The sequence below is a fragment of the Halichondria panicea genome, chromosome 17, assembly GCF_963675165.1.
Source record: "Halichondria panicea chromosome 17, odHalPani1.1, whole genome shotgun sequence".
Lineage (NCBI taxonomy): Eukaryota > Metazoa > Porifera > Demospongiae > Suberitida > Halichondriidae > Halichondria > Halichondria panicea.
This window is the reverse complement of record NC_087393.1, coordinates 1,086,008-1,112,368: the sequence shown is the minus strand read 5'-3', so window position 1 is coordinate 1,112,368 and position 26,361 is coordinate 1,086,008. Positions and strand designations below refer to the sequence as shown.

The following is a 26,361-nucleotide window of genomic DNA, read 5'->3' as shown; positions in this document are numbered from 1 at the left end:
ATTCAATATTTAAGTCTGGTGCCGGAGTCTGTGGATATGGGATAGGAGCTAGGATAGGATGTCAACAATACAGCTAGACTAGATGCTATACACTTATATTGTACAGAGGATGAACTGGTTACCTAGACTGACTCTACTGTGTGTACTATGTACAGGAGCTGGTTGTGAAGGTGTGTTAGCAATTAATGTTTGACTACATATGTCAGTACAGCCTGCTTATTCACACATAGTACATCATTACACGTACTGGGCATAAAGCTAGGTATTCCATATCAATACAGCTTCAATTGAGTATATCTATGAATGCCTACATTGTAATCGGTGTCACATACATATACATGTATATCTATATAATATGTAGACGTTGGTTCAAAAACATTGACAAAGTCTACTGTTTGTCGTGCATGCTTAGCAAGAGTATGTATGGAGTTCCAGCGCTTTATATACATATATATGGCTGTTAATCTATCTCCAATATACTTTATTTGAGTGGTTAACTATTTCACTTCAAAGGTGTGTTTACTATACGCTATTGTGGTATTTGTGGTAACTACCTCATTGCTATTCATAATAATAGTCACTAGGCATTTTATGTGTGGTCATTGTCAGTACATTCCAGTGCAGTGGACTAGTGCAGTGGGAGGGTCATGTTGCTAAGTGTTGTCCCTGTGCATGCAGCTTAAACGGTTTATTGGGTGCATGCATGATAAATATTTTAAGCCAACAATCTCTTGTGGGAATAATAATTGTTTCCACCACTAGCCCTCAGAGGTGGTACGACACGTATCTCGTGATCTTTCTTCTAATTGCATTCCAATCTTTTTGACATTGGCTAAACAGTCGGTTACAAGCGTTCTACAAGCCTAGAGTTTGTAGTGGCATGGTTGCGATAAACTGCCAGCTAAGCAAACATCATCACAATGGAAAAAAAAGTGTCGTACCTCATCTGACTATATGCCGTGTTTGGTCAAGTAAACATATTTATAATTTGTTCTCCCTGCAGCATCCTCTCAAACCTTTGCTGGTTATCTTTTTAGTGCTTTCCAAAGTGCTGACAATTTAACAATCTCAGCAGCTGCTGTGAGCCCCTCAGGCAATACCACCACCTACACTGATGTTGTGTTCCCAAGTGTACAGCTACCATCTCAGACATGTGGGGATCGAAATGGGCGTTGTGATGTCAGTGTTTTTACTATTGATGGAAGTACTAGAGTTGCCGTTTTAGTGGCTGTTGGAAATGGAACTATTGTTGCTTTATTTGACAGACTGAACAATGGATTGTATTTATCGACCAGCATTTTTTTTCTTGCCTGGCATAACTTGTTCACTTACAACGTTCGTTCAAGACGACATATTTTTGTATGGTTTATGCTATGAATTCACGAGCAATGATGGTGTAGTATTGTTGGATGTGTATAGGATGGTGTTGAACTTTGATCAACTGGAACTCTCAAGCTTTGATGTCTATATTGCTCCAAGAAGTACTAATTATGATTTTTACATTTCTCGAGGTTTTATCTCTTCTTGTACTGGGTTCACCAATGTCTACTGGTTTGGAAATGCATTTTTCTACTATCTCAGAGTTGACATCAGTGACTCCTCAATCAACGACCAAGATATTAGTTTGAGTGATCCTGCTATTGAACAATGCTTTGATAATGGAACCCACCAAGTAGTGATATTTAAAGACAGCTCTCTATTGGCCTACTGCAATAATAACATAACTGTTGAAGTAGATTTCTGTCAAAGAAGTGAACCTGTAGTGACAAGAACTAGATTCTACTGTTCTGGAAGCAGGGACACATATCTTGAAGTTAGTGATAATTTGATCATGAATTCATCAGTGGATTATGCGATTCCCTTCCCTTTGGATTCGTCTGTACCGTATGTGGGTGACTGTGTGGAAATAAGAGGACTACTTTTCTTTGTTGGATCGTCTACTAATGGCCTCACTGTGCTTACCAATGTACTGGGAAACCTTACCACTATTCTAGCCACAGACGCTCAAGTCAATCATCAAGTGATTGATAATCGGTTTATACTGTACAGTAACTCCACCTCCTCCGCTCTATTGGACCTGTCTTGTTCGGATCCATCCACCCCAATTCATGTCAGTAATGTTTCGTTTGAGTTATCGGCTTTCTTTCCAAACTCTGAATTCTCGTGCTTCACTGATCAACCAACTCAACCACCCTCCACTACCGCTACTGTTTCCATGGTAACCACTGCTGCTGATAGTACCACTGTAGAACCACCAACCAATGCTACAACTATGATCCCAGAATCAACAACCAATGCTATTACTACCCCAGAACCAACAACCAATGCTCCAGAACCAATAACCAATGCTACTACTACCCCAGAACCAATAACCAATGCTACTACTACCCCAGAACCAACAACCAATGCTACTACTACCCCAGAACCAACAACCAATGCTACTACTACCCCAGAACCAATAACCAATGCTACTACTACCCCAGAACCAACAACCAATGCTACTACTACCCCAGAACCAATAACCAATGCTACTACTACCCCAGAACCAACAACCAATGCTACTACTACCCCAGAACCAATAACCAATGCTACTACTACCCCAGAACCAATAACCGGCCCTTTCACGACTATAAATAACAGTGCTACCAACCTCTATACCATCATCGTTATGCCAACGACTAGTTCGCCGAAGACTGTTGACTCCACAGGTCTCACTACTGGAGCGCTGGCTGGGATTTTAATTGGAATTGGACTTTTACTGACATTGATATTGTTGCTTGTATTTTGTGTCTGTTTTTCGATTGTGAAACGCAAAAGAAAGAGCTATGACATTAATGAGATTGAGTAAGTAATGTTAGTATCACATTGTAATAATAAGTACTATTTGCACCCATATTTTATGCTTGATTACATGTGTATTTGACATGCATAATTTTTCTCATACTCATGCAGGCTTACAAATCCAGAACCCTTTCTTAAGTCACAATCTGCCAGCCTCTCACATCGCAATGAAGAGCTACCATTGACACCATCTGTAATTACTTCAGATCATCAAGGATCACTAGCACAATCTCAGCTGCCGACGCTGTTAACTAACCCACCACCCTCACCTGATAGCGAACTCACTCCAAATGTACCACCACCTGTCTTTGCATCTCGTTGTCCGCCATATACAAGCGTCGATGTTCCAATTCCAACCCCACCCACTGACAGCAATACGACCACACAATCAGACTTGGCAAGTCAAGAATCTCAAGAAAATGCGAGCTCTAGAGACACGGAAGCTGTTCAACCAACAGACAAGTTAACGCCATCTGAAGTGCCAGCAATCCCCTTAGAGGAACCTCAGACTCAGTACACAAATGTCAATCTAACATCTACTCCATCCCCTACAACAGAGCCAGCTGAACATTTAATGGACGCTGTTGCTGTACAAGACAAAGAAGAGAATAAAGCTACTATTCTGACGTCAGACACACCGCTACCAACCACAAACTGGAGTAAAGAAGTTCGTAATATTGAAACTGAAAGAAGCGTTCAAGAAATACCTTGTAATGCCGATCCTCCTCATCATGCTTCTCGGTCCTCACCCACTATTTCTGAAGGGAGTGATGGAGCGGACACCTTTGTTCCTGTTCAAGCATCCGAAGAAACTCCAAACAATGGACCAGAAATGAATTGCTCAACTGTGACAGGCCATGCGAACCTAATTCCATCCAATAACATTCACTCTGACGAACACGCAGCCACCTTACAAAAGAGAGACAGGAAAGTGGATGAATACAAAGCTGAGAAGATGAAGAGTGCCACATCTAACCAACACATACCACCACCTCAGACCAAAGAAAGGCCTGAACGTACCACTACTGAGGAACTTAACACCACTGAGGAACGTACCACTACTGAGGAACGTACCTCTGTTGATGATTCTGCAGAGCCATCTATTTATTCTCCTGACCCACCAAGTAGCGAACTAAACAATGACGACGCTATACAGCATCTCTCTGGTGAAGTAGAATGCCGACCAGAAATGCCCAAACTCGATTGTGTCGTGGAAATCGATCAGCCTAAAGAAAAAGATGAACACGATGATAACAATTATAGTAGATCCAGTGATGAAGATTTATAGGGACTCGTAGCGACTCGTAGTTTTTTAATTTTCCAATTTTTTTTATTCAGGTAAAAACCATTAGTCAAACTTTTTTATTCAACCACAAGTCATTCTCCTTGTGCGGCACCCCCCCCCCCCCTTCACCAGTGAGGTGTACACCAAACAATAACATTAATTTTATCGGTATGCTTAGAGATCCCATTACTGATCGTTTACCATTGACTTAGTCTGTCCTTGTTTTTTCAATGTGCATAGCATGTTGGCAAACATTGGAATGTGCATCCATAATGATACGTATTTTGGTTATAAAAGTGAGTCTGGTGGATCTTATCGCAATTTTGCAAGTGTGTGCAAATTCATTTTTTATCAGCAATGACCAATACCATTTAATATTTAGAGTCTGTGGATGTCGATATCGATATAGGATGTCCATAGTACAGTACAGCTAGACTAGATATAGATGCTATACACTTATATTGTACAGAGGATGAACTGGTTGCCTAGAGACTGACTCTACTGTGTGTACTATGTATAGAGCTATTTCATCACGTGATCCATTTCATCCATCCGCCCACGCATGGTGTACTGTTCAACACAGGCAGGTGTAGCAAATACGGCATTTAGCTATCGTGCAGATGCAGCATCTATCTTCATACGCTGCAACTCTGGGATTGGAGGCTATAAAGCGATACAAAGAGAAAATAGCAGTGATTGGTGGTCTAGATCCATTTTCAGCAGCCCTTGGAAAGCCAGTAGATCATGTTCCACCACTAGAGGCAAGTGATATTGTCTCTTACTTGATCCTGCAGACTAGTTTCATCACATCTAAACAATTCCAAGCCAGAAAATCGCTTGAAGCATACAATCAGTTTGTTTGTGGATGGGTCAAGGATGTCAGTACCTGGACAGTGTGTGGATCATACCTCACAGTTGGCCGTGTAAGTGCATAGATAATGAGATGCATGTACTGATTATGACACTGATGAAGTAGTATGCAATGCTTGAATTCACTTGCTCATGTAGCTTACATGTAGATACGTATGTACTATATGGACAGTAAACAAATCTTTTCTATAAATTATAGGTTCGACATTCTCAGCGCTTAAACGATACTCCTTTGGCATGTTGGATCATACTTGATTTGACAGGTGCTGTGTCTTGTGCTCACTGTAATTGTATGGCTGGCCTTGGAGAGGTTTGTACGCATATAGCGGCAGTACTGTTTTATCTGGAAGCTGCTTACAGGATTAAAGGAAAGGAAACGTGTACGCAAACCAAGTGTGAATGGCTTTTGCCATCTTTTTTGAAGAAGATAGAATACAAACCCGTCAGGCACATTGACTTCACTTCTACAAATAGTAAAAAAAGAAAATTGGACGAAATGATCGATTCCTCCTCTACTTCTAAACAGCAACAATCTGATAATCATCCTGCTACTAGCACAGAGCAAAAGGTATACACAAATATCCCTGATGAAAAGGAAATGAGTGATTTTTTTGAGAGCTTAAATCATTGCGGTACAATACCAGTAGTACTCTCATTGGTTCCTAATTATTCGGACAAATTTGTAAAATGTAATGAACTTCCTAGGCCTCTTCAGTTGCTTCATGATCCTAAATTCATGACTCTAGAATATCAAGAGCTCCTTAACGAATGTGCATCACTTAAGATACTTTTAACTAAGAATCAAGCAGAAAAGGTTGAAATCGAAACCAGGAATCAGGCTAAGTCTAATCTTTGGTTTAAATTTCGAGCTGGAAGGGTGACTGCGTCAAAAATGAAAGCTGTTTGTCACACCGATGCCTTAAACCCTTCCCAGAGCTTAGTAAAACGTGTTTGTTATCCCGAGGCTTTTTGTTTCAAAAGCAAGCAAACTACCTGGGGTTGCAAACACGAAAAACCAGCAAGAGATCGATATTTTGCAAAATCTACTCAAGTGCATGCTGAGTTTGAAGTACGAGACAACGGTTTATTCATTAGTAATGAATGGCCATATATCGGTGCCTCACCAGATGGTATAATCAATTGCACATGCTGTGGAACAGGTGTATTAGAGGTTAAATGCCCTTACTCTCATCAAGGTGAACGTATTTCTGAATGAATCATTTGTTTCTCATGGCCAAGGTGTAAGGAAGGCAGCCAGTCAGGATTATTCTTATCAAAAAGATAGGCGGGCTTCCCAGAAATGAAATGTCTTGAACAAATTCGATCGTTCACCAATATCTTATTGGTGAGACCTTCTCGTGAAATGGCAGCCAGAAATCCGTTTCTCCTTTTTTTACTGAGCTCTTTCTCAACAGCACTCCTGCCATTTATTATAGCAGGAATTCTATAGAAGGATACTTCTTTATCTCGCCCAGAGCGCTTCGAGCAGCCTATCACTACGCACAAAACCATGACTGTGATTTATAGTATCTATGGTGAGCCCCACCCTTCTTTTTGGCTGTGATATTATGAATATCTGTACACCAACATGGCTGACTAGGCATTTTTCACGTGACTGTGACGTCACATGAAATAGCTCTATAGGAGCTAGTTGTGAAGGTGTGTTAGCAATTAATGTTTGACTACATATGTATAGCCTGCTTATTCACACATAGCACATACACGTACTGGACTATTAAAAGCTAGGTATTCCATATCAATACATTCATTGGATACAGCTTCAATTGAGTGTATCTATGAATGCCTACATTGTGTCGGTGTGACATACGTATACATGTATATCTATTATGTAGACGCGTTGGTTCAGAAACATGACAAACGTTTGTCGTGCATGCTTAGGAAGAGTGTGTACGGAGTTCCAGCGCTTTATATACATATATATGGCTGTTAATCTATCTCCAATGTACGAGTAGTTAACTATAATTATTCACTTCAAAGGTGTGTTGACTATAGCTATTGGTATTGTGGTGGTACTGATTTGTGGTAACTACCTCATTGCTATTCGTTACTAGGCATTTTATGTGTGGTCATTGTTAGTACATTTGTCCAGTGCAGTGGGAGGGTCATGTTGCTAAAAGTGTTGTCCCTGTGCATGCAGCTTACACGGTTTATTGGGTGCATGCATGATAAATATTTTAAGCCAACAATCTTGTGGGAATATTATTTCCACCATGCACTAGTCCTCAGAGGAGGTACGACACGCATCTCAGGATCTCTATTCTAATTGCATTCCAATCTTTTTGACATTGGTTTACCTTGAGCAACGTACAGAGCTAGCTAAACAGTCGGTTATAAGCGTTCTACAAGCCTAGAGTTTGTCGTGGCATGGTTGCGATAAACTGCCAGCTAAGCAAACATCATCACAATGGGGAAAAAAAGTGTCGTACCTCATCTGACTATATTCCTTGTTTGGTCAAGTAAGCATATTTATAATTTGTTCTCCCTGCAGCATCCTCTCCAGGTTATCTTTTTAGTGCTTTCCAAAGTGCTGACAATTTAACAATCTCAGCAGCTGCTGTGAGCCCCTCAGGCAATACCACCACCTACACTGATGTCGTGTTCCCAAGTGTACAGCTTCCATCTCAGACATGTGGGGATCGAAATGGGCGTTGTGATGTCAGTGTTTTTACTATTGATGGAAGTATAGAGTTGCCGTTTTAGTGGCTGTTGGAAATGGAACTGTTGTTGCTTTATTTGACAGACTGAACAATAGACTGATATTTATCGACCAGCATTTTTTCTTCTTGCCTGGCATAACTTGCTCACTTACAACGTTCGTTCAAGACGACATATTTTTGTATGAATTCACGAGCAATGATGGTGTAGTATTGTTGGATGTGTATAGGACGGTGTTGAACTTTGATCAACTGGAACTCTCAAGCTTTGATCTCTATATTGCTCCAAGAAGTCATAATTTGGATTTTTACATTTCTCGAGGTTTTCTCTCTTCTTGTACTGGGTTCACCAATCTCTACTGGTTTGGAAATACATTTTTCTACTATCTCAGAGTTGACATCAGTGACTCCTCGATCAACGACCAAGATATTAGTTTGAGTGATCCTGCCATTGAACAATGCTTCGATAATGGAATGCACCAAGTAGTGATATTTGAAGACAGTTCTCTATTGGCCAACTGTAATAACAACGTAACTGTTGAAGTAGATTTCTGTCGAAGAAGTGAACCTGTTGTGACAAGAACTAGATTCTACTGTTCTGGAAGCAGGGACACATATCTTGAAGTTAGTGAAAATGTAATCATAAATTCATTAATGGATTATGCGATTCCCTTCCCTTTGGATTTGTCTGTACCTTATGTGGGTGACTGTGTGGAAATAAGAGGACTACTTTTCTTTGTTGGATCGTCTACTAATGGCTTCACTGTGCTTACCAATGTACTGGGAAACCTTACCACTATTCTAGCCACAGACGCTCAAGTCAATCATCATAGTGATTGATAATCGATTCAGTAACTCCACCTCCTCCGCTCTATTGGACCTGTCTTGCCCTGATCCATCCACTCCAATTCATGTCAGTAATGTTTCCTTTGAGTTATCGGCTTTTTTTCCCAAACTCTTGAGTTCTCATGCTTCACTGATCAACCAACTCAACCACCCACTACTTCCGCTACCGTTCCCATGGTAACTACTGCTGCTGTTAGTACCATGAACAACTTTGTAGAACCACCAACTAGTGCTGCAACCAATGCTGCAACTAGTGCTGCAACTATGATCTCAGAATCAACAACTAACTAATATATATTACTACTACCCCAGAACAAACAATCAGCAGCCCATTCATACTTCTCACTGGAGAGGTGGCTGGGATTGTCATTGGAAGTTTTATTTTACTGATGTTGCTATTTGTCTGTGTTTTCTTGGGATTGATTGTGAAACACAAAAGAAAGAGAGTGCAAAATATCTATGAGATTGAAATGAATGAGTAAGGTAATGATGAGCACTATTGTTACATAATAATATCATTGAGGCTTGATTGCACGTACATGTATATATTGACAGCATAATTTTTTTCCCATCCAGGCGTGAAAATCTACCCCTTCCTGAATCGCTTATAATTATTACAATCTACCAATATGTCAGACCCACCGAGGTTACGTGTAGAAGATGGTACCTATAAAGGTACACATTCAGAACACAGCTCCTTACATAACAATGAAGAGCTACCATTGATACCTGCCCTACCACCTTCTCCACACAACCAATCTGTAATCACTTCAGATCATCAAGGATCACTAGCACAATCTCAACTGCCGACACTGTTAACTAACCCACCACCTTCACCTGATAGCGAATCCCCTCCGAATGTACCACCACCTATCTTTGCATCTCGTAGTCCGCCACATACAAGCGTCGATGTTCCAATTTCAACCTCACCTCCTGATAGCGATACGACCACACAATCAGACTTGGCAAGTCAAGAATCTCAAAAAGATGCAAGCTGTATATAGAGACACGGAAGCTGTTCAACCAGCAGACAAGTTAACGCCATCTGAAGTGCCAGCGATCCCCTTAGAGGAACCTCAGACTCAGTACACAAATGTCAATCTAACATCTACTCCATCCCCTACAACAGAGGCAGCTGAACATTTAATGGATGCTGTTGCTGTACATGTACAAGACAGAGAAGAGAATAAAGCTACTATTTTGACGTCAGACACACCGCTACCAACCACAAACTGGAGTAAAGAAGTTCGTAATGTTGAAACTGAAAAAAGCGTTCAAGAAATACCTTGTAATGCCGATCCTCCTCATCATGCTTCTCAGTCCTCACCCACTATTTCTGAAGAGAGTGATGGAGCGGACATCTTTGTTCCTGTTCAAGCATCCGAAGAAACTCCAAACAATGGACCAGAAATTAATCACTCAACTGTGACAGGCCATGCGAACCTAATTCCACCCAATAACATTCACTCTGACGAACACGCATCCACCTTACAAAAGAGAGACAGGAAAGTGGATGAATACAAAGCTGAGAAGATGAAGAGTGTCACATCTAACCAACACACACCACCACCTCAGACCGAAGAAAGGCCTGAACGTACCACTATACTGAGGAACTTACTACCACTGAGGAACGTACCTCTATTGATGATTCTGCAGAGCCATCTGTTTTTTCTCCAGACCCATGCACCAAGTAGCGAACCAAACGATGACGACGCTATACAGCGCCTCTCTGGTGAAGTAGAACGCCGACCAGAAATGCCTAAACTCGATTATGTCGTGGAAATCGATCAGCCTAAAGAAGATGAACACGATGATAACAATCATAGTGAATCTAGTGATGAAGATTTATAGGGACTCGTAGCGACTCGTAGTTTTTAATTTTTTTATTCAGGTAAAAACCGTTAGATTAGTCAACTTTTTATTTAACCACAAGTCATTCTCTTTATGCGGCACCCCCCCCCCCTTCACCAGTGAGGCGTACACCATAATAATGTCAATGTTATCAGCGTACCAACAACAGACAGTCATTATTGAGTCTGTCCTTGTTTAGTTCAATAATGCATTAATGTAATTTGGCATCGTGCTTTGACCTAAAATGTGTGTGCAAATTCATTCGAATTCATCCACAATGACCATACAATAGTCAGCTAGATCTATAATTTTATAGTACAGAAGATGAACTGGTTGCCTAGACTGACTCTACTGTCAGTGTGTGTTCTATGTATAGGAGCTGGTTGTGAAGGTGTGTTGGCATGTTTTGTAAAACTGACTATAGATGATCATGTGCATGTAGTTTATTCACACATAGATACACTGATACAAGGGTATAAAGCTAGCAATTCCATATCAATAGATACAGCTTCAATAGACTAGCCTTGGGTAAATCTATGCATGGCATGCAGCATGCCTACATTGTTTAATCGGTGTGTAACATACGTACATATCTATGTTGACGTTAGTTCAGAAACATTAAAAGTTTGTCGTGAATACTTAGCAAGTGTGTTAGTATGGAGTCCAACGCTTTTTAGTTAACATATGGCAGTTTATTCCCAGTAGACTATAACTCTTTATGTGAGTGGTTAACTGAAGTACTTCAAGGTGTGTTTACTAGCTGTGTGGTATTGTATGGTATTTGTGGAACTACCTCACAATATAAATAGTTATCTAAAGTCTATTTAATTTGCGTTGACTTCGGGCTCCGGAAGTTATGTAGTCATGGCTTCATTTATGCTTTATGTGGTAGACAAATAAGCCAGGGACTTCTTACGGAAAATGCTAACTTTTAGCTGGTTGGAGCTTATCAGCTCTACAGCATATAGATACAAGCGCTTTTTAACAAGGAATCCAATGGTATATGAAACTTTGATATGACAACTTTATGAAGGTCAAACTCATTTCCATTTGTGTTGTACCTTAGGCATTTATGTGTGGTCATTGTCTGTGCGTTTGTCTAGTGCAGTGGGAGGGTAATGTTGCCAATGGTTATCCAATTGCAATGGCTATCCCTGTGCATCTTAAAGGGTTTATTGGGTGCATGCGTGATATTAGTTTTAACTGTTTCCGCTAGTCCTAGAGGAGGTACGACATGCATCTCGTGATCTCTCTTTCCAATCTTTTTGACATTGGTTTTTTCAATGTAGTGTGTTTTCCATAATAATTGTTATTCTATGACTAAGGCTTTTCATAGTATAGAGATCGAACTGTTTCCACTCCAGTGAACCCTTTCAGTTACAAGATATAGTCTTGAGATGAGAGCAGCACTGCACCCTTCATAAATATCTGAACGAGTTCTAACAAGGACCCCAGCTGGAGAAACACTATAACTAGCCATAGATACCTCGAGCAATGTACAAAGCTAGCAGTTACAAGCGTTCTACAAGCCTATAGAGTTTGTCGTTGCATGGTTTTGCGATAAATTGCCAGCTAAGCAAAAACGTCATCACAATGTAAAAAAGTGTTATACCTCATCTGACTATAGTTGTGTGGTCAAGTAAATGAAAACAGCATATTTTATAATTTGTTCTCCCTGCAGCATCCTCTCCAGCCTTTGCTGGTTATCTTTTTAGTGCTTTCCAAAGTGCCGACAATTTAACAATCTCAGCAGCTGCTGTGAGCCCCTCAGGCAATACCACCACCTACACTGATGTCGTGTTCCCAAGTGTACAGCTACCATCTCAGACATGTGGGGATCGAAATGGGCGTTGTGATGTCAGTGTTTTTACTATTGATGGAAGTACTAGAGTTGCCGTTTTAGTGGCTGTTGGAAATGGAACTGTTGTTGCTTCATTTGACAGACTGAACAATGGACTGATATTTATCGACCAGCATTTTTTCTTCTTGCCTGGCATAACTTGTTCACTTACAACGTTTGTTCAAGACGACATATTTTTGTATGGTTTATGCTATGAATTCACGAGCACTGATGGTGTAGTATTGTTGGATGTGTATAGGAGTGTGTTGAATTTTGATCAATTGGAGCTCTCTACATTTGATCTCCATGCTCCAAGAAGTACTAATTTTTACATTTCTCGAGGTTTTCTCTCTTCTTGTACTGGGTTCACCAATGTTTACTGGTTTGGAAATGCATTTTTATACGATCTCAGAGTTGACATCAGTGACTCTTCAATCAACAGCCAAAATATTAGTTTGAGTGATCCTGCCATTGAACAATGCTTTGATAATGGAACCCACCAAGTAGTGATATTTGAAGACAGCTCTTTATTGGCCTACTGCAATAATAACATAACTGTTGAAGTAGATTTCTGTCAAAGAAGTGAACCTGTTGTGACAAGAACTAGATTCTACTGTTCTGGAAGCAGGGGCACATATCTTGAAGTTAGTGATAATTTGACCGTAAATTCATCAGTGGATTATGCGATTCCCTTCCCTTTGGATTCATCTGTACCGTATGTGGGTGACTGTGTGGAAATAAGAGGACTACTTTTCTTTGTTGGATCGTCTACTAATGGCTTCACTGTGCTTACCAATGTACTGGGAAACCTTACCACTATTCTAGCCACAGACGCTCAAGTCAATCATCAAGTGATCGATAATCGATTCATACTGTACAGTAACTCCACTTCCTCCGCTCTATTGGACCTGTCTTGTTCGGAACCGTCCGCCCCAATTTATGTCAGCAATGTGTCCTTTGAGTTGTTGGCTTTTTTTCCAAATTCTGAGTTTTCATTCACTGATCAACCAACTCAACCACCCACCACTGCCGCTCCCGTTCCCAGGGTAACGACTAATGTTCCCATGGTAACCACAGTCAAACCACCACCTACTACCAATGATGGAAGTACCCAAGAACCAACAGGAATTACAAATAGATCTGAACCCCCTGGGACAATGACTACCCACAATGATACTATCACTTCAACGACTAGTTTGCCGCCGACTGGTAACTCCACTGGTCTCACTACTGGAGCGGTGGTTTGGATTGCCGTTGGAAGTTTTATTTTACTGATGTTGTTGCTTGTATGTGTCGGAGTTTGCTTGAGATTGATTGTGAAACGCACAAAAATGCGCCGAAAATTTTCTTATCCATCTAATGTTGAAATGTCTGTGTAAGTAATATTGGTAGTGAACTGTTTATTCGTATTTTTAGGCTTTATTATACGTATGTATTGACATCCATAAATCTTCTCAAACTCATGCAGTTGTAGTATTGACTCGCCGATAGAAGAGTTTACCTATGAAGATACATTTACACGTTCAGAATACGGCCCCTTACATCACGAAGAAGAGCTACTTATCAGAGTACTACCTTCTCCACACAACCGCCAATCTGTAATCATTTCAGATCATCAAGGATCACTAGCACAATCTCAACTGCCAACACTGTTAACTAACCCACCACCCTCACCTGATAGCCCACCCCCTCCGAATGTACCGCCACCTGTCTTTGCGTCCCGTTGTCCGCCATATACAAGCGTCGATGTTTCTTCAACCTCACCTCCTGATAGCGATACGATCACACAATCAGACTCGGCAAGTCGAGAATCTCAAGAAGATATGAGCTGTAGAGACACGGAAGCTGTTCAACTAACAGACAAGTTAACACCATATGAAGTGCCAGCAATCCCCTCAGAGGAACCTCAGACTCACACAAATGTCAATCTAACATCTACTTCAACAACAGAGCCCGCTGAACATTTAATGGACGCTGTTGCTGTACAAGACAGAGAAGAGAATAAAGCTACTATTCTGAAGTCAGACACACTGCTACCAACTAAAAACTGGAGTGAAAAAATTCGTAATGTTAAAATCGAAAGAAGCGTTCAAGAAATACGTTGTAATGCCGATCCTCATCATCATGCTTCTCAGTCCTCACTCGCTGTTTCTGAAAAGAGTGATGAGGCGGACAATGGACCAGAAATTAATCGCTCAACTGTGACAGGCCATGCGAACCTAATTCTATCCAATAACATTCACTCTGACGAACACGCAGCCACTTTACAAAGGAGAGACAAGAAAGTGGATGAATACAAAATACCCAAAGAAAGGCCTGAACATACCACCACTGAGGAACTTACCACTATTGATGATTCTGCAGAGCCATTTGTTTTTGCTCCAGACCCACCAAGTAGCAAACCAAACAGTGACGACGCTATACAGCGTCTCTCTGGTGAAGTGGAGTGTCATAGTGATGAGATGAAGATTTATACGGACTCGTAGTGACTCGTAACTTTTTAATTTTCCATTTTTATACCATTAGTCAAACTTTTTTATTCAACCACAAGTCATTCTCCTTGTGCGGCACCCCCCCCCCATTCGAATTCACCAGTGAGGCGTACACCAAACAATAATTAATCTTATCGGTATACTTAAAGATCCCATTACTGATCGTTTACCATTGCTGTCCAAGTGTGCAAATTAATTTTTTACAGCAATGACCAATACCGTTCAGTGTCAATATTTAAGTGGCAAGTCTGAAGAGGAGGATGTCAATAGTATAGTACAGCTAGGCTAGATGCTATACAATTATATTGTACGGAGGATGAACTGGTTGCCTAGACTGACTCTACTGTGTGTACTATGTACAGGAGCTGGTTGTGAAGGTGTGTTAGCAATTAATGTTTGACTACATATGTACAGCCTGCTTAGTATTCACACATAGCACATACACGTACTGGACTATAAAGCTAGGTATTCCATATCAATACATTCAATACAGCTTCAATTGAGTATATCTATGAATGCCTACATTGTAATCGGTGTGACATACGTAAGCTTATACATGTAATATATTATGTAGACGTTGGTTCATAAACATTGACAAAGTCTACCGTTTGTCGTGCATGCTTAGCAAGAGTGTGTACGGAGTTCCAGCGCTTTATATACATATATATGGCTGTTAATCTATCTCCAATATACTTTATTTGAGTGGTTAACTATATTCACTTCAAAGGTGTGTTTACTATAGCTATTGTGGTATTTGTGGTAACTATACCTCATTGCTATTCATAATAATAGTCACTAGGCATTTTATGTGTGGTCTTGTCAGTACATTTGTAGAGTGCAGTGGGAGGGTAATCTAGTGCAGTGGGAGTGTCATGTGTTGCTAAGTGTTGTCCCAGCTTAAACGGTTTATTGGGTGCATGCATGATAAATAATTTAAGCCAACAATCTCTTGTGGGAATATTGTTTCCACCACTAGCCCTCAGAGGTGGTACGACACGTATCTCGTGATCTTTCTTCGAATTGCATTCCAATCTTTTTGACATTGGCTAAACAGTCGGTTACAAGCGTTCTACAAGCCTAGAGTTTGTCGTGGCATGGTTGCAATAAACTGCCAGCTAAGCAAACATCATCACAATGGAAAAAAAAGTGTCGTTCCTCATCTGACTATATTCCTTGTTTGGTCAAGTAAGCATTTTATAATTTGTTCTCCCTGCAGCATCCTCTCAAACCTTAGCTGGTTATCTTTTTAGTGCTTTCCAAAGTGCTGACAATTTAACAATCTCAGCAGCTGCTGTGAGCCCCTCAGGCAATACCACCACCTACACTGATGTCGTGTTCCCAAGTGTACAGCTACCATCTCAGACATGTGGGGATCGAAATGGGCGTTGTGATGTCAGTGTTTTTACTATTGATGGAAGTACTAGAGTTGCCGTTTTAGTGGCTGTTGGAAATGGAACTGTTGTTGCTTTATTTGACAGACTGAACAGTGGACTGATATTTATCGACCAGCATTTTTCTTCTTGCCTGGCATAACTTGTTCACTTACAACGTTCGTTCAAGATGACATATTTTTGTATGGTTTATGCTATGAATTCACGAACAATGATGGTGTAGTATTGTTGGATGTGTATAGGACGGTGTTGAACTTTGATCAACTGAAACTCGCAAGATTTGATCTCTATATTGCTCCAGGAAGTACTAATTATGATTTTTACATTTCTCGAGGTTTTCTCTCTTCTTGTACTGGGTTCACCAATGTCTACTGGTTTGGAAATGCATTTTTCTACTATCTCAGAGTTGACATCAGTGACTCTTCAATCAACGACCAAGATATAAGTGTGAGTGATCCTGCCATTGAACAATGCTTTGATAATGGAACCCACCAAGTAGTGATATTTGAAGACAGCTCTTTATTGGCCTACTGTAATAATAACATAACTGTTGAAGTAGATTTCTGTCGAAGAAGTGAATTAACCTGTAGTGACAAGAACTAGATTCTACTGTTCTGGAAGCAGGGACACATATCTTGAAGTTAGTGATAATTTGATCATAAATTCATCAGTGGATTATGTGATTCCCTTCCCTTTGGATTCATCTGTACCTTATGTGGGTGACTGTGTGGAAATAAGAAGACTACTTTTCTTTGTTGGATCGTCTACTAATGGCTTCGCTGTGCTTACCAATGTACTGGGAAACCTTACCACTATTCTAGCCACAGACGCTCAAGTGAATCATCAAGTGATTGATAATCGATTCATACTGTACAGTAACTCCACCTCCTCCGCTCTATTGGACCTGTCTTGCCCTGATCCATCCACTCCAATTCATGTCAGCAATGTGTCCTTTGAGTTGTCGGCTTTCTTTCCAAATTCTGAGTTTTCCTGCTTCATCGATCAACCAACTCAACCACCCTCCACTACCGTTACTGTTTCTACGGACACAACTGACTTCACAGAAGCTAAAACTGAAAGCAGTGCTATTCAAACTCTTTCAGGTGGTATTATTGTAGGAATTGTTTTTGGAACACTTTTGTTTGGAATTGGAATCGTTGTTGTGGCCATACTGGGGTACAGGCAAGGAAGAAAAAAGGAAAGAAAGTTTCCGTAAGTTAGTTCTGTAAATGTCTGTGTATTGCTATAATTATGTGCAGCATGGTGTACACTGTATACATGATTATTACATGCCTGTGTATAATTAATAGTATGGCTAAAAGTGCAATATTGGATTAATAGCACGAGTAACAAGCAATGGCAAGGATACTAATTGCACGAGCGTAGCCTTGCCAGTACTTGTTATGAGTGCTATTAATCCCTTATTGCACAAGTAGCCATACTAATCGTGCATGATGAAGTTCCGTCTGCAGTTTTTATTAATATTTTTGACCGCGGCCGTTATTCGAACAGTACGTTGTCATTGACAGTGTGACAGGTAATTGCACACTGTCAATGACGACGTGCGATTACTGGACCGGATGTGATACGGGATTACTCTCCAGTCACTAATAGCACATCATACGATTATATAGCCTACAATAACTTGTACTGTATGTGGCCTAATTTTTAGTGTGACATGTTTGTGTATTGGTTTGTTTGCGTATTGGTACTTATATATTATTATGGCCAAGCCAGGGGCGTAGGCAGGAATTTGAGGAAGGGGGGGCTGAGCTGTTCGCGCCAGAAACTACTTGGCGCGGAGCGCCGAAAATTCCGGTGACCAGGAGCCACACCCCCTAATTAATGACTCATTGCGCATGTGCAAGAAATAGCCACACCTTGCTTCAATTAATAATACTGCTAAAGCTAGCTAGCTAGCCCTAGCTAGCTAGCTTAGTTCTGTTGCACTAAAAAATCAAAGTTACTAGTATAGTATAGCTAGCTCTTGGACATGCTGTTTGTCTGCCACTAATCTATACCAGTAATTCCCAGGCTGAAGACTCATCAGAGAAGGTGGGGCTCTTAGTGTAGTTTTTGCAGAGAAAGGGGGGGCTCCAGCCCCCAAAGCCCTCCCCCTCCCTACGCCCCTGCAAGCTGTATAATATAGTTATTTATAATTATGATCACATTTTCAAGGTTGTAATAAAGTCATACAGTCCCTTTCGTGTTATACATATAGTTATTATTTTTATTGCATGGTCACGGGCTTGAGGCATGTTTTTGGTAAAGGTCGTTGTTACACATAATAATTATAGCATGAAATTCCTTTTTCATCAAACAACACTCGGTCTCATGCTATACTAACATGTCTGAGTAGCTTGTATTAATTTTGTCCTAAGAATTGTATAGCTTAATCAATAATAATATATCCTCCTGTCCCTGCAGGATCACTGCAAATCCTCAACAAGCGTCAACTCCACTCATTGAACATCAGTTAAAACCGCCCACTACAGTAGAACAGAATATTCCTGCCAGAGCCCACTGAAGAATTGTACACAGAACCTTCCATCGATACACCACCACCCACAGAACCAACACCCGGACCCCCCACTGTGACCGAGCCTACTGGACCACAACCACAGTTAGGGGCTACTCCCAATACGTTTATCCCCAACGGAATCCCAAAACTTGATCTACATGTAGCAGGTTTTCATTTCGATCAGCTTCAAGGTGCAATAGATAACATTCACTCTAACGAACACGCACTAACTAACCCACCACCCTCACCTGATAGCCTACCCTCTCCGAATGTACCACCACCTGTCTTTGCGTCCCGTTGTCCGCCATATACAAACTTCGATGTTTCTCCAACCTCACCTCCTGATAGCGATACGATCACACAATCAGACTCGGCAAGTCGAGAATCTCAAGAAGATGTGAGCTGTAGAGACACGGAAGCTGTTCAACCAACAGACAAGTTAACACCATCTGAAGTCCCCTCAGAGGAACCTCAGACTCACACAAATGTCAATCTAACATCTACTCCATCTCCTCCAACAGAGCCAGCTGAACATTTAATGGACGCTGTTGCTGTACAAGACAGAGAAGAGAATAAAGCTACTATTCTGAAGTCAGACACACTGCTACCAACTAAAAACTGGAGTGAAAAAGTTCGTAATGTTCAAACTGAAAGAAGCGTTCAAGAAATACGTTGTAATGCCGATCCTCATCATCATGCTTCTCAGTCCTCACTCGCTGTTTCTGAAAAGAGTGATGAGGCGGACAATGGACCAGAAATTAATCGCTCAACTGTGACAGGCCATGCGAACCTAATTCCATCCAATAACAGTCACTCCGACGAACACGCAGCCACCTTACAAAAGAGAGACAGGAAAGTGGATGAATACAAAACACCACCACCTCAGACCGAAGAAAGGCCTGAACATACCACTACTGAGGAACTTACCACTATTGATGATTCTGCAGAGCCATTTGTTTTTGCTCCAGACCCACCAAGTAGTGAACTAAACAGTGACGACACTATACAGAGTCTCTCTGGTGAAGTGGAGTGTCAACCAGAAATGCCCAAACTCGATTGTGTCATGGATATCGATCAGCCGAAAGAAGAAAAAGATGAACACGATGCTAACAATCATAGTGATGAAGATTTATAGGGACTCGTAGCGACTCGTAGCTTTTTAATTTTCCATTTTTATTCAGGTAAAAACCATTAGTCAAACTTTTTATTCAACCACAAGTCATTCTCCTTGTGCGGCACCCCCCCCCCCTTCACCAGTGAGGTGTACACCAAACAATAATTAATCTTATCGGTATACTTAAAGATCCCATTACTGATCGTTTACCATTGCTGTCCAATTTTGTAAGTGTGCAAATTAATTTTTTACAGCAATGACCAATACCATTCAGTGTCAATATTTTATTAAGTGGCGAGTCTGTCAATAGTACAGCTAGGCTAGATGCTATACAATTATATTGTACGGAGGATGAACTGGTTGCCTAGACTGACTCTACTGTGTGTACTATGTACAGGAGCTGGTTGTGAAGGTGTGTTAGCAATTAATGTTTGACTACCGCATATGTACAGCCTGCTTATTCACACATAGCACATACACGTACTGGACTATAAAGCTAGGTATTCCATATCAATACATTCATTGGATACAGCTTCAATTGAGTATATCTATGAATGCCTACATTGTAATCGGTGTGACATACGTAAGCTTATACATGTAATATATTATGTAGACATTGGTTCAGAAACATTGACAAAGTCTACCGTTTGTCGTGCATGCTTAGCAAGAGTGTGTACGGAGTTCCAGCGCTTTATATACATGTTAATCTATCTCCAATATACTTTATTTGAGTGGTTAACTATATTCACTTCAAAAGTGTGTTTACTATAGCTATTGTGGTATTTGTGGTAACTACCTCATTGCTATTCATAATAATAGTCACTAGGCATTTTATGTGTGGTCTTGTCAGTACATTTGTCCAGTGCAGTGGGAGGGTAATCTAGTGCAGTGGGAGGGTCATGTGTTGCTAAGTGTTATCCCAGCTTAAACGGTTTATTGGGTGCATGCATGATAAATATTTTAAGCCAACAATCTCTTGTGGGAATATTGTTTCCACCACTAGCCCTCAGAGGTGGTACGACACGTATCTCGTGATCTTTCTTCTAATTGCATTCCAATCTTTTTGACATTGGCTAAACAGTCGGTTACAAGCGTTCTACAAGCCTAGAGTTTGTCGTGGCATGGTTGTGATAAACTGCCAGCTAAGCAAACATCATCACAATGGAAAAAAAGTGTCGTACCTCATCTGACTATATTCCTTGTTTGGTCAAGTAAGCATATTTATAATTTGTTCTCCCTGCAGCATCCTCTCAAACCTTTGCTGGTTATCTTTTTAGTGCTTTCCAAAGTGCTGACAATTTAACAATCTCAGCAGCTGCTGTGAGCCCCTCAGGCAATACCACCACCTACACTGATGTCGTGTTCCCAAGTGTACAGCTACCATCTCAGACATGTGGGGATCGAAATGGGCGTTGTGATGTCAGTGTTTTTACTATTGATGGAAGTACTAGAGTTGCCGTTTTAGTGGCTGTTGGAAATGGAACTGTTGTTGCTTTATTTGACAGACTGAACAATAGACTGATATTTATCGACCAGCATTTTTTCTTCTTGCCTGGCATAACTTGTTCACTTACAACGTTCGTTCAAGACGACATATTTTTGTATGGTTTATGCTATGAATTCACGAGCAATGATGGTGTAGTATTGTTGAATGTGTATAGGACGGTGTTGAACTTTGATCAACTGGAACTCTCAAGCTTTGATGTCTATATTGCTCCAAGAAGTACTAATTATGATTTTTACATTTCTCGAGGTTTTCTCTCTTCTTGTACTGGGTTCACCAATGTCTACTGGTTTGGAAATGCATTTTTCTACTATCTCAGAGTTGACATCAGTGACTCCTCAATCAACGACCAAGATATTAGTTTGAGTGATCCTGCCATTGAACAATGCTTTGATAATGGAACCCACCAAGTAGTGATATTTGACGACAGCTCTTTATTGGCCTACTGCAATAATAACATAACTGTTGAAGTAGATTTCTGTCAAAGAAGTGAACCTGTAGTGACAAGAACTAGATTCTACTGTTCTGGAAGCAGGGACACATATCTTGAAGTTAGTGATAATTTGACCGTAAATTCATCAATGGATTATGCGATTCCCTTCCCTTTGGATTCGTCTGTACCTTATGTGGGTGACTGTGTGGAAATAAGAGGACTAATTTTCTTTGTTGGATCGTCTACTAATGGCTTCATTGTGCTTACCAATGTACTGGGAAACCTTACCACTATTTTAGCCACAGACGCTCAAGTGAACCATCAACTGATTGATAATCGATTCATACTGTACAGTAACTCCACCTCCTCCGCTCTATTGGACCTGTCTTGTCCGGAACCATCCATCCCAATTCATGTCAGCAATGTGTCCTTTGAGTTGTCGGCTTTCTTTTCAAATTCTGAGTTTTCCTGCTTCACCGATCAACCAACTCAACCACCCTCCACTACCGTTACTATTTCTACGGACACAACTGACTTCACAGAAGAAAGTAGTGCTATTCAAACTCATTCAGGTGGCACTATTGTAGGAATTATTTTTGGAACACTTTTGTTTGGAATTGGAATCGTTGTTGTGGCCATACTGGGCATACTGGGGTACAGGCAAAGAAGAAAAAAGCAAAGAAAGTTTCCGTAAGTTAGTTCTGTAATTGTCTGTGTATTGCTATAATTATGTGCATGGTGTGCACTGTATACACTGATGATTATTACATGCCTGTGTATAATTATAGTACAATTAATAGTATGGCTAAGAGTGCAATATGGGATAATAGCACGAGTAACAAGCAATGGCAAGGATACTAATTGACGAGGCGTAGCCTTGCCAGTGCTTGTTATGAGTGCTATTAATCCCTTATTGCACGAGTAGCCATACTAATCGTGCATGATGAAGTTCCGTCTGCAGTTTTTATTAATATTTTTGACCGCGGCCGTTATTCGAACAGTACGTTGTCATTGACAGTGTGACAGGTAATTGCACACTGTCAATGACGACGTGCGATTACTGGACCGGATGTGATACGGGATTACTCTCCAGTCACTAATAGCACATCATACAATTATAGCCTACAATAACATGTACCGTATGTGGCCTAATTTTTAGTGTGACATGTTTGTGTATTGGTTTGTTTGCGTATTGGTACTTATATATTATTATGGCCAAGCTGTATAATATAGTTATTTATAATTATGATCACATTTTCAAGGTTGTAATAAAGTCATACAGTCCCTTTCGTGTTATACATATAGTTATTATTTTTATTGCATGGTCACGGGCTTGAGGCATGTTTTTGGTAAAGGTCGTTGTTACACATAATAATTATAGCATGAAATTTCTTTTTCATCAAACAACACTCGGTCTCATGCTATATATCTGTTACTAACATGTCTGAGTAGCTTGTAATAATTGATATTAATTTTGTCCTAAGAGTTGTATAGCTTAATCAATAATAATATATCCTCCTGTCCCTGCAGGATCACTGCAAATCCTCAACAAGCGTCAACTCCACTCATTGAACAGCAGTTAAAACCACCCACTACAGTAGAACAGAATATTCCTGCCACACAAGAGCCCACTAAAGAATTGTACACAGAACCTTCCATCGATACACCACCATCCACAGAACCAACACCCGGACCCCCCACTGTGACTGAGCCTACTGGACCACAACCACAGTTAGGGGCTACTCCCAATACGTTTATCCCCAACGGAATCCCAAAACTTGATCTACATGTAGCAGGTTCAGCTCAAGAAGAAGGAAAGGAAATAGACAGTTCAGCTTATTTGGCAAATCCACATGATCAAGGAACAGACTTGAACCCTGTAGAGGACGATATACAACGGCAAAACTCGATAACAAGTGTAGAAAGCAGTGTCACTGTTGTAGCTGCAGAGCCTGCCCAACGTGATGGCAATGATGACGCTGAGATTGTGGCCAATGGTATTCCCCTTGTTGCAACAATGAGGACATCTACGAGCCGTGTGAGTCGTGCAATTACAGCTTCTCAAGCTGATCCAAGCATCAATGATTACAGTAGAGCAGCCGAGTGTTGTGCAGTTTCAGTTTCCCAAACTGGACATCTAGATACCGAACATCACAGGACTGAACCTGGCGTCGAACTTCTCCTTAAATCAAAGTCTTTTCATTTCGATCAGCTTCAAGGTGCAATAGACTCGAGACCACCACTGGAAACTGCTCCTACTAGAACCTCAACCGACTCACAATGTTCTAACTCACCACTATCTGTACCTACCAACCTAATCCATACTGACCACAGTGATTCTCAAGAGCCCGATAATGAGAGAATAAACTGAAGCTATTATTTTACATACTTACAGAAGTTAGTTTTTAGTGTTGGCAGACCCAGTAGCTAGTCTATTTTAATCATTATTTTCATTCACGTAGGTTTCTATTCTTTTTTTTATCAGTGCACAGCATAATAATTATACAAAAAATGATGTTATAACTGCAGTTCAGGGCGGGGAAGTAAATTAAAATATTATAAAAACTACAGTCCATACAATTCTATAAAAACATTACTGGGTAGTGGTGGTCAAATTAGTGGTAACCCAAAAACTCATGCAGGGACCATTCATATATTATTAGAGAAAAATTAATAGATTGTTATTGGGGGCAGCATTGAGTGGTGCAGGTGGTGGGGGTGGTAGTAGTGGTGATGGTGGTGGTGGGGGTGGTAGTAGTGGTGATGGTGGTGGGAGTGGTAATGGTAGTAGTGGTGGGAGTGGTAGTGGGGCTGGTATGTTGTATACATGTGCATATGGTGCTGCATTTACTTCAGCCTGCTCTCCTGGTGGAAAAAGTGGCTCCCTTATTATCTCTCTTCTCCGACTTTTACAATACCTGTGGGATATGAAGTAGTGTAACTGATACTCAGTAACGTCTACAATCTTACCTGCCGATGATTGCAATAACCAATACACAAATTGCAATTATAGACGCAACAACCACTCCAATGGTTAATGGGGTGGTAAATTTGATCGACCAATCGGGTTGTTGTGGCTGTGGTAATTCAAGCAGTTGTATTAGGCTTGTAGAATGCTCGATTGCAGTTTCAGCCACAAACTTTTGTTGTTGCATGTCGTACAATATCAGAGTAATGTTGGAATCACTGTACTCTTGTTTCTGCAAGACGTATCGATTGTTGAGCACAGAAGAGGAATAGATTAATGGCTGACATTTCACAATTAGCAGTTCCCTTAAAATATGCTTTTGCAAGTGAACAATTACTGTACCTAAATCCTGGTCACTGTAAACGTACAATAGAGTATCTTCGAATCCAAAACACGAGCTATCTTCAAATGAAATTGCTTGCCCAGGTAAAGTAAAGTTTGTGCCGTTATGTCGTAGAATACTATTCACACCGTCTTTGAAGACTGTAATCTGTGCAACGATAGCATCTCGTTCTTGGCAAATTACAGGGTAGCCAGTCTCATTGTAGTAATAGGACAGTGGTGGGTTAAAGTCATCCTCAATGTCAATCAACCCATAGTTCTCACTACAGTAGAGCAGGTAAGGAATTGTGTCGTCACTTTTCGTGTCATTGCGTAGACGCATTCTGTAAATTATTTCAGTACAATCCACAAAATTTTGAGAATGAAAGTCAAACACTCCAATGTCTATAGCAGTCAATTCAGATCCTCCAACAAACAAGATATACAATTTCGATTGTCTGGTTACCACTGAGATGTCCGTTATTGGGAGGTTTATATCGACCAAACTCTCTAAAACTGAATTAAAGGTAACATCACTGAATTTTTCAAGATTATCTATTTCAAGAACAATTAGTCGATTTTCAGAATTATTCACGCATAGCGTATAGTACACCTCCTTCAAAGACACAATTGCTGTTGGATTACAGTTGTATTGAACAATTCCTCGATTTACAGTAGCTTTCTCGACCAGCTCAAATATATGTGATTGGACATGATAATGGAACCGTAGCAGCAGCAAAGATTGAACGGTTGGTACTCCTATTACATATTGGATTGTAGAATTATTATCCAATGCCTTGGTGATGACAAGTTGGTGCTCGTTACAGGGGACATTCGTACATTCTTCAGGCAAGAAAATACCGTCTATTAGTAGAGATTGGGGGGCAAAACAGTCATCTTGATTGGGGCACAGAGGAGTGACTGCAATGCTAATGCCATGAGAAGTGTTTTGAATCGAAAACAGAACTATGTCCGAATTGACTTCTAGTAAGAGTGTTGTATTGTCTGTGGAATTTGTTGATGCCAATCCAGTCCCTGCATGCATGCATGGGTGAAAAAAAAAAACTTTTGTAAGCCTTAATATTTCTCATATACTATTCCTTTATTGCACATAATTATAGGCCATCATGCATAATTATATAAAAGAGCTAGTTTCTTACCTGCAGTGCAGAAAAGACACAATATGAAGCTCAGAGCAGCATGTCCAGCAAGTGCAGGCAGCATTCCTTGTGGTAGCTACTTAACCACAAGAGTTCCTAATGATCGAAGTCTTGAGAGTACACGTAATGTTGTGTACATGTACTTATATAGACGCTTATATTAATGTGAAGTTTGGGGCTTTCCCTGGGGAGCCCCCAAAATGACCCACACTGATCTGTATTTGTTGTGTCTTTCACTGCCACAACTAT

The 26,361-nt window shown here is 40.6% G+C and overlaps 6 protein-coding genes and 1 long non-coding RNA gene across 7 annotated transcripts; 6 read left to right on the top strand and 1 right to left on the bottom strand.

Annotated features, from left to right (window-relative positions):
- The first annotated feature begins 24 nt into the window (after nt 1-24).
- LOC135351167 (mucin-2-like) lies at nt 25-4,211 on the top strand. The gene is made up of 3 exons (XM_064550107.1): nt 25-170; nt 1,004-2,844; nt 2,953-4,211. Exons 2-3 carry the CDS (start codon nt 1,274-1,276, stop codon nt 4,127-4,129), a joined length of 2,748 nt encoding a protein of 915 aa, XP_064406177.1. The 5' UTR covers nt 25-170; nt 1,004-1,273; the 3' UTR covers nt 4,130-4,211.
- A 431-nt stretch (nt 4,212-4,642) lies between these two features.
- On the top strand, nt 4,643-6,635 carry LOC135351029 (uncharacterized). Its single transcript, XM_064549924.1, has 2 exons — nt 4,643-5,049; nt 5,196-6,635. The coding sequence occupies exons 1-2, from the start codon at nt 4,747-4,749 to the stop codon at nt 6,210-6,212; spliced, it is 1,320 nt and encodes a 439-aa protein (XP_064405994.1). The 5' UTR covers nt 4,643-4,746; the 3' UTR covers nt 6,213-6,635.
- A 1,225-nt stretch (nt 6,636-7,860) lies between these two features.
- LOC135351170 (uncharacterized) lies at nt 7,861-10,519 on the top strand. The gene is made up of 2 exons (XM_064550111.1): nt 7,861-8,995; nt 9,094-10,519. Exon 2 carries the CDS (start codon nt 9,376-9,378, stop codon nt 10,366-10,368), a length of 993 nt encoding a protein of 330 aa, XP_064406181.1. The 5' UTR covers nt 7,861-8,995; nt 9,094-9,375; the 3' UTR covers nt 10,369-10,519.
- A 101-nt stretch (nt 10,520-10,620) lies between these two features.
- LOC135351396 (uncharacterized) lies at nt 10,621-14,694 on the top strand. The gene is made up of 3 exons (XM_064550382.1): nt 10,621-10,759; nt 12,050-13,583; nt 13,677-14,694. Exons 1-3 carry the CDS (start codon nt 10,693-10,695, stop codon nt 14,692-14,694), a joined length of 2,619 nt encoding a protein of 872 aa, XP_064406452.1. The 5' UTR covers nt 10,621-10,692.
- Nucleotides 14,695-14,932: 238 nt separating this feature from the next.
- Nucleotides 14,933-19,330, top strand: LOC135351171 (uncharacterized). The gene is made up of 3 exons (XR_010399408.1): nt 14,933-15,077; nt 15,917-17,303; nt 18,519-19,330. It is a non-coding gene; the product is annotated as an uncharacterized LOC135351171 (long non-coding RNA).
- A 677-nt stretch (nt 19,331-20,007) lies between these two features.
- Nucleotides 20,008-24,166, top strand: LOC135351168 (uncharacterized). Its single transcript, XM_064550108.1, has 3 exons — nt 20,008-20,138; nt 20,970-22,353; nt 23,194-24,166. Exons 1-3 carry the CDS (start codon nt 20,051-20,053, stop codon nt 24,032-24,034), a joined length of 2,313 nt encoding a protein of 770 aa, XP_064406178.1. The 5' UTR covers nt 20,008-20,050; the 3' UTR covers nt 24,035-24,166.
- On the bottom strand, nt 24,123-26,236 carry LOC135351169 (uncharacterized). Its single transcript, XM_064550109.1, has 3 exons — nt 26,113-26,236; nt 24,634-25,987; nt 24,123-24,581 (listed from the first exon to the last, which is right to left on the bottom strand). Exons 1-3 carry the CDS (start codon nt 26,174-26,176, stop codon nt 24,323-24,325), a joined length of 1,677 nt encoding a protein of 558 aa, XP_064406179.1. The 5' UTR covers nt 26,177-26,236; the 3' UTR covers nt 24,123-24,322.
- Between the last annotated feature and the right edge of the window lie 125 nt (nt 26,237-26,361).

Excerpts from the sequence above, each read along its gene's own strand:
- LOC135351167 (XM_064550107.1), top strand. The coding sequence starts at position 1,274 with ATGGATTGTATTTATCGACCAGCATTTTTTTTCTTGCCTGGCATAACT. Across the intron at positions 2,845-2,952 it reads TATGACATTAATGAGATTGA|GCTTACAAATCCAGAACCCT; the intron begins GTAAGTAATGTT and ends ATACTCATGCAG.
- LOC135351029 (XM_064549924.1), top strand. The coding sequence starts at position 4,747 with ATGCAGCATCTATCTTCATACGCTGCAACTCTGGGATTGGAGGCTATA. Across the intron at positions 5,050-5,195 it reads CATACCTCACAGTTGGCCGT|GTTCGACATTCTCAGCGCTT; the intron begins GTAAGTGCATAG and ends TATAAATTATAG.
- LOC135351170 (XM_064550111.1), top strand. The coding sequence starts at position 9,376 with ATGTACCACCACCTATCTTTGCATCTCGTAGTCCGCCACATACAAGCG.
- LOC135351396 (XM_064550382.1), top strand. The coding sequence starts at position 10,693 with ATGAACTGGTTGCCTAGACTGACTCTACTGTCAGTGTGTGTTCTATGT. Across the intron at positions 10,760-12,049 it reads TATAGGAGCTGGTTGTGAAG|CATCCTCTCCAGCCTTTGCT; the intron begins GTGTGTTGGCAT and ends TTCTCCCTGCAG. Across the intron at positions 13,584-13,676 it reads TCTAATGTTGAAATGTCTGT|TTGTAGTATTGACTCGCCGA; the intron begins GTAAGTAATATT and ends AAACTCATGCAG.
- LOC135351168 (XM_064550108.1), top strand. The coding sequence starts at position 20,051 with ATGCTATACAATTATATTGTACGGAGGATGAACTGGTTGCCTAGACTG. Across the intron at positions 20,139-20,969 it reads TACAGGAGCTGGTTGTGAAG|CATCCTCTCAAACCTTTGCT; the intron begins GTGTGTTAGCAA and ends TTCTCCCTGCAG. Across the intron at positions 22,354-23,193 it reads AAAAAGCAAAGAAAGTTTCC|GATCACTGCAAATCCTCAAC; the intron begins GTAAGTTAGTTC and ends CTGTCCCTGCAG.
- LOC135351169 (XM_064550109.1), bottom strand. The coding sequence starts at position 26,176 with ATGCTGCCTGCACTTGCTGGACATGCTGCTCTGAGCTTCATATTGTGT. Across the intron at positions 25,988-26,112 it reads GTGTCTTTTCTGCACTGCAG|GGACTGGATTGGCATCAACA; the intron begins GTAAGAAACTAG and ends GCATGCATGCAG. Across the intron at positions 24,582-24,633 it reads GTTATTGCAATCATCGGCAG|GTATTGTAAAAGTCGGAGAA; the intron begins GTAAGATTGTAG and ends CATATCCCACAG.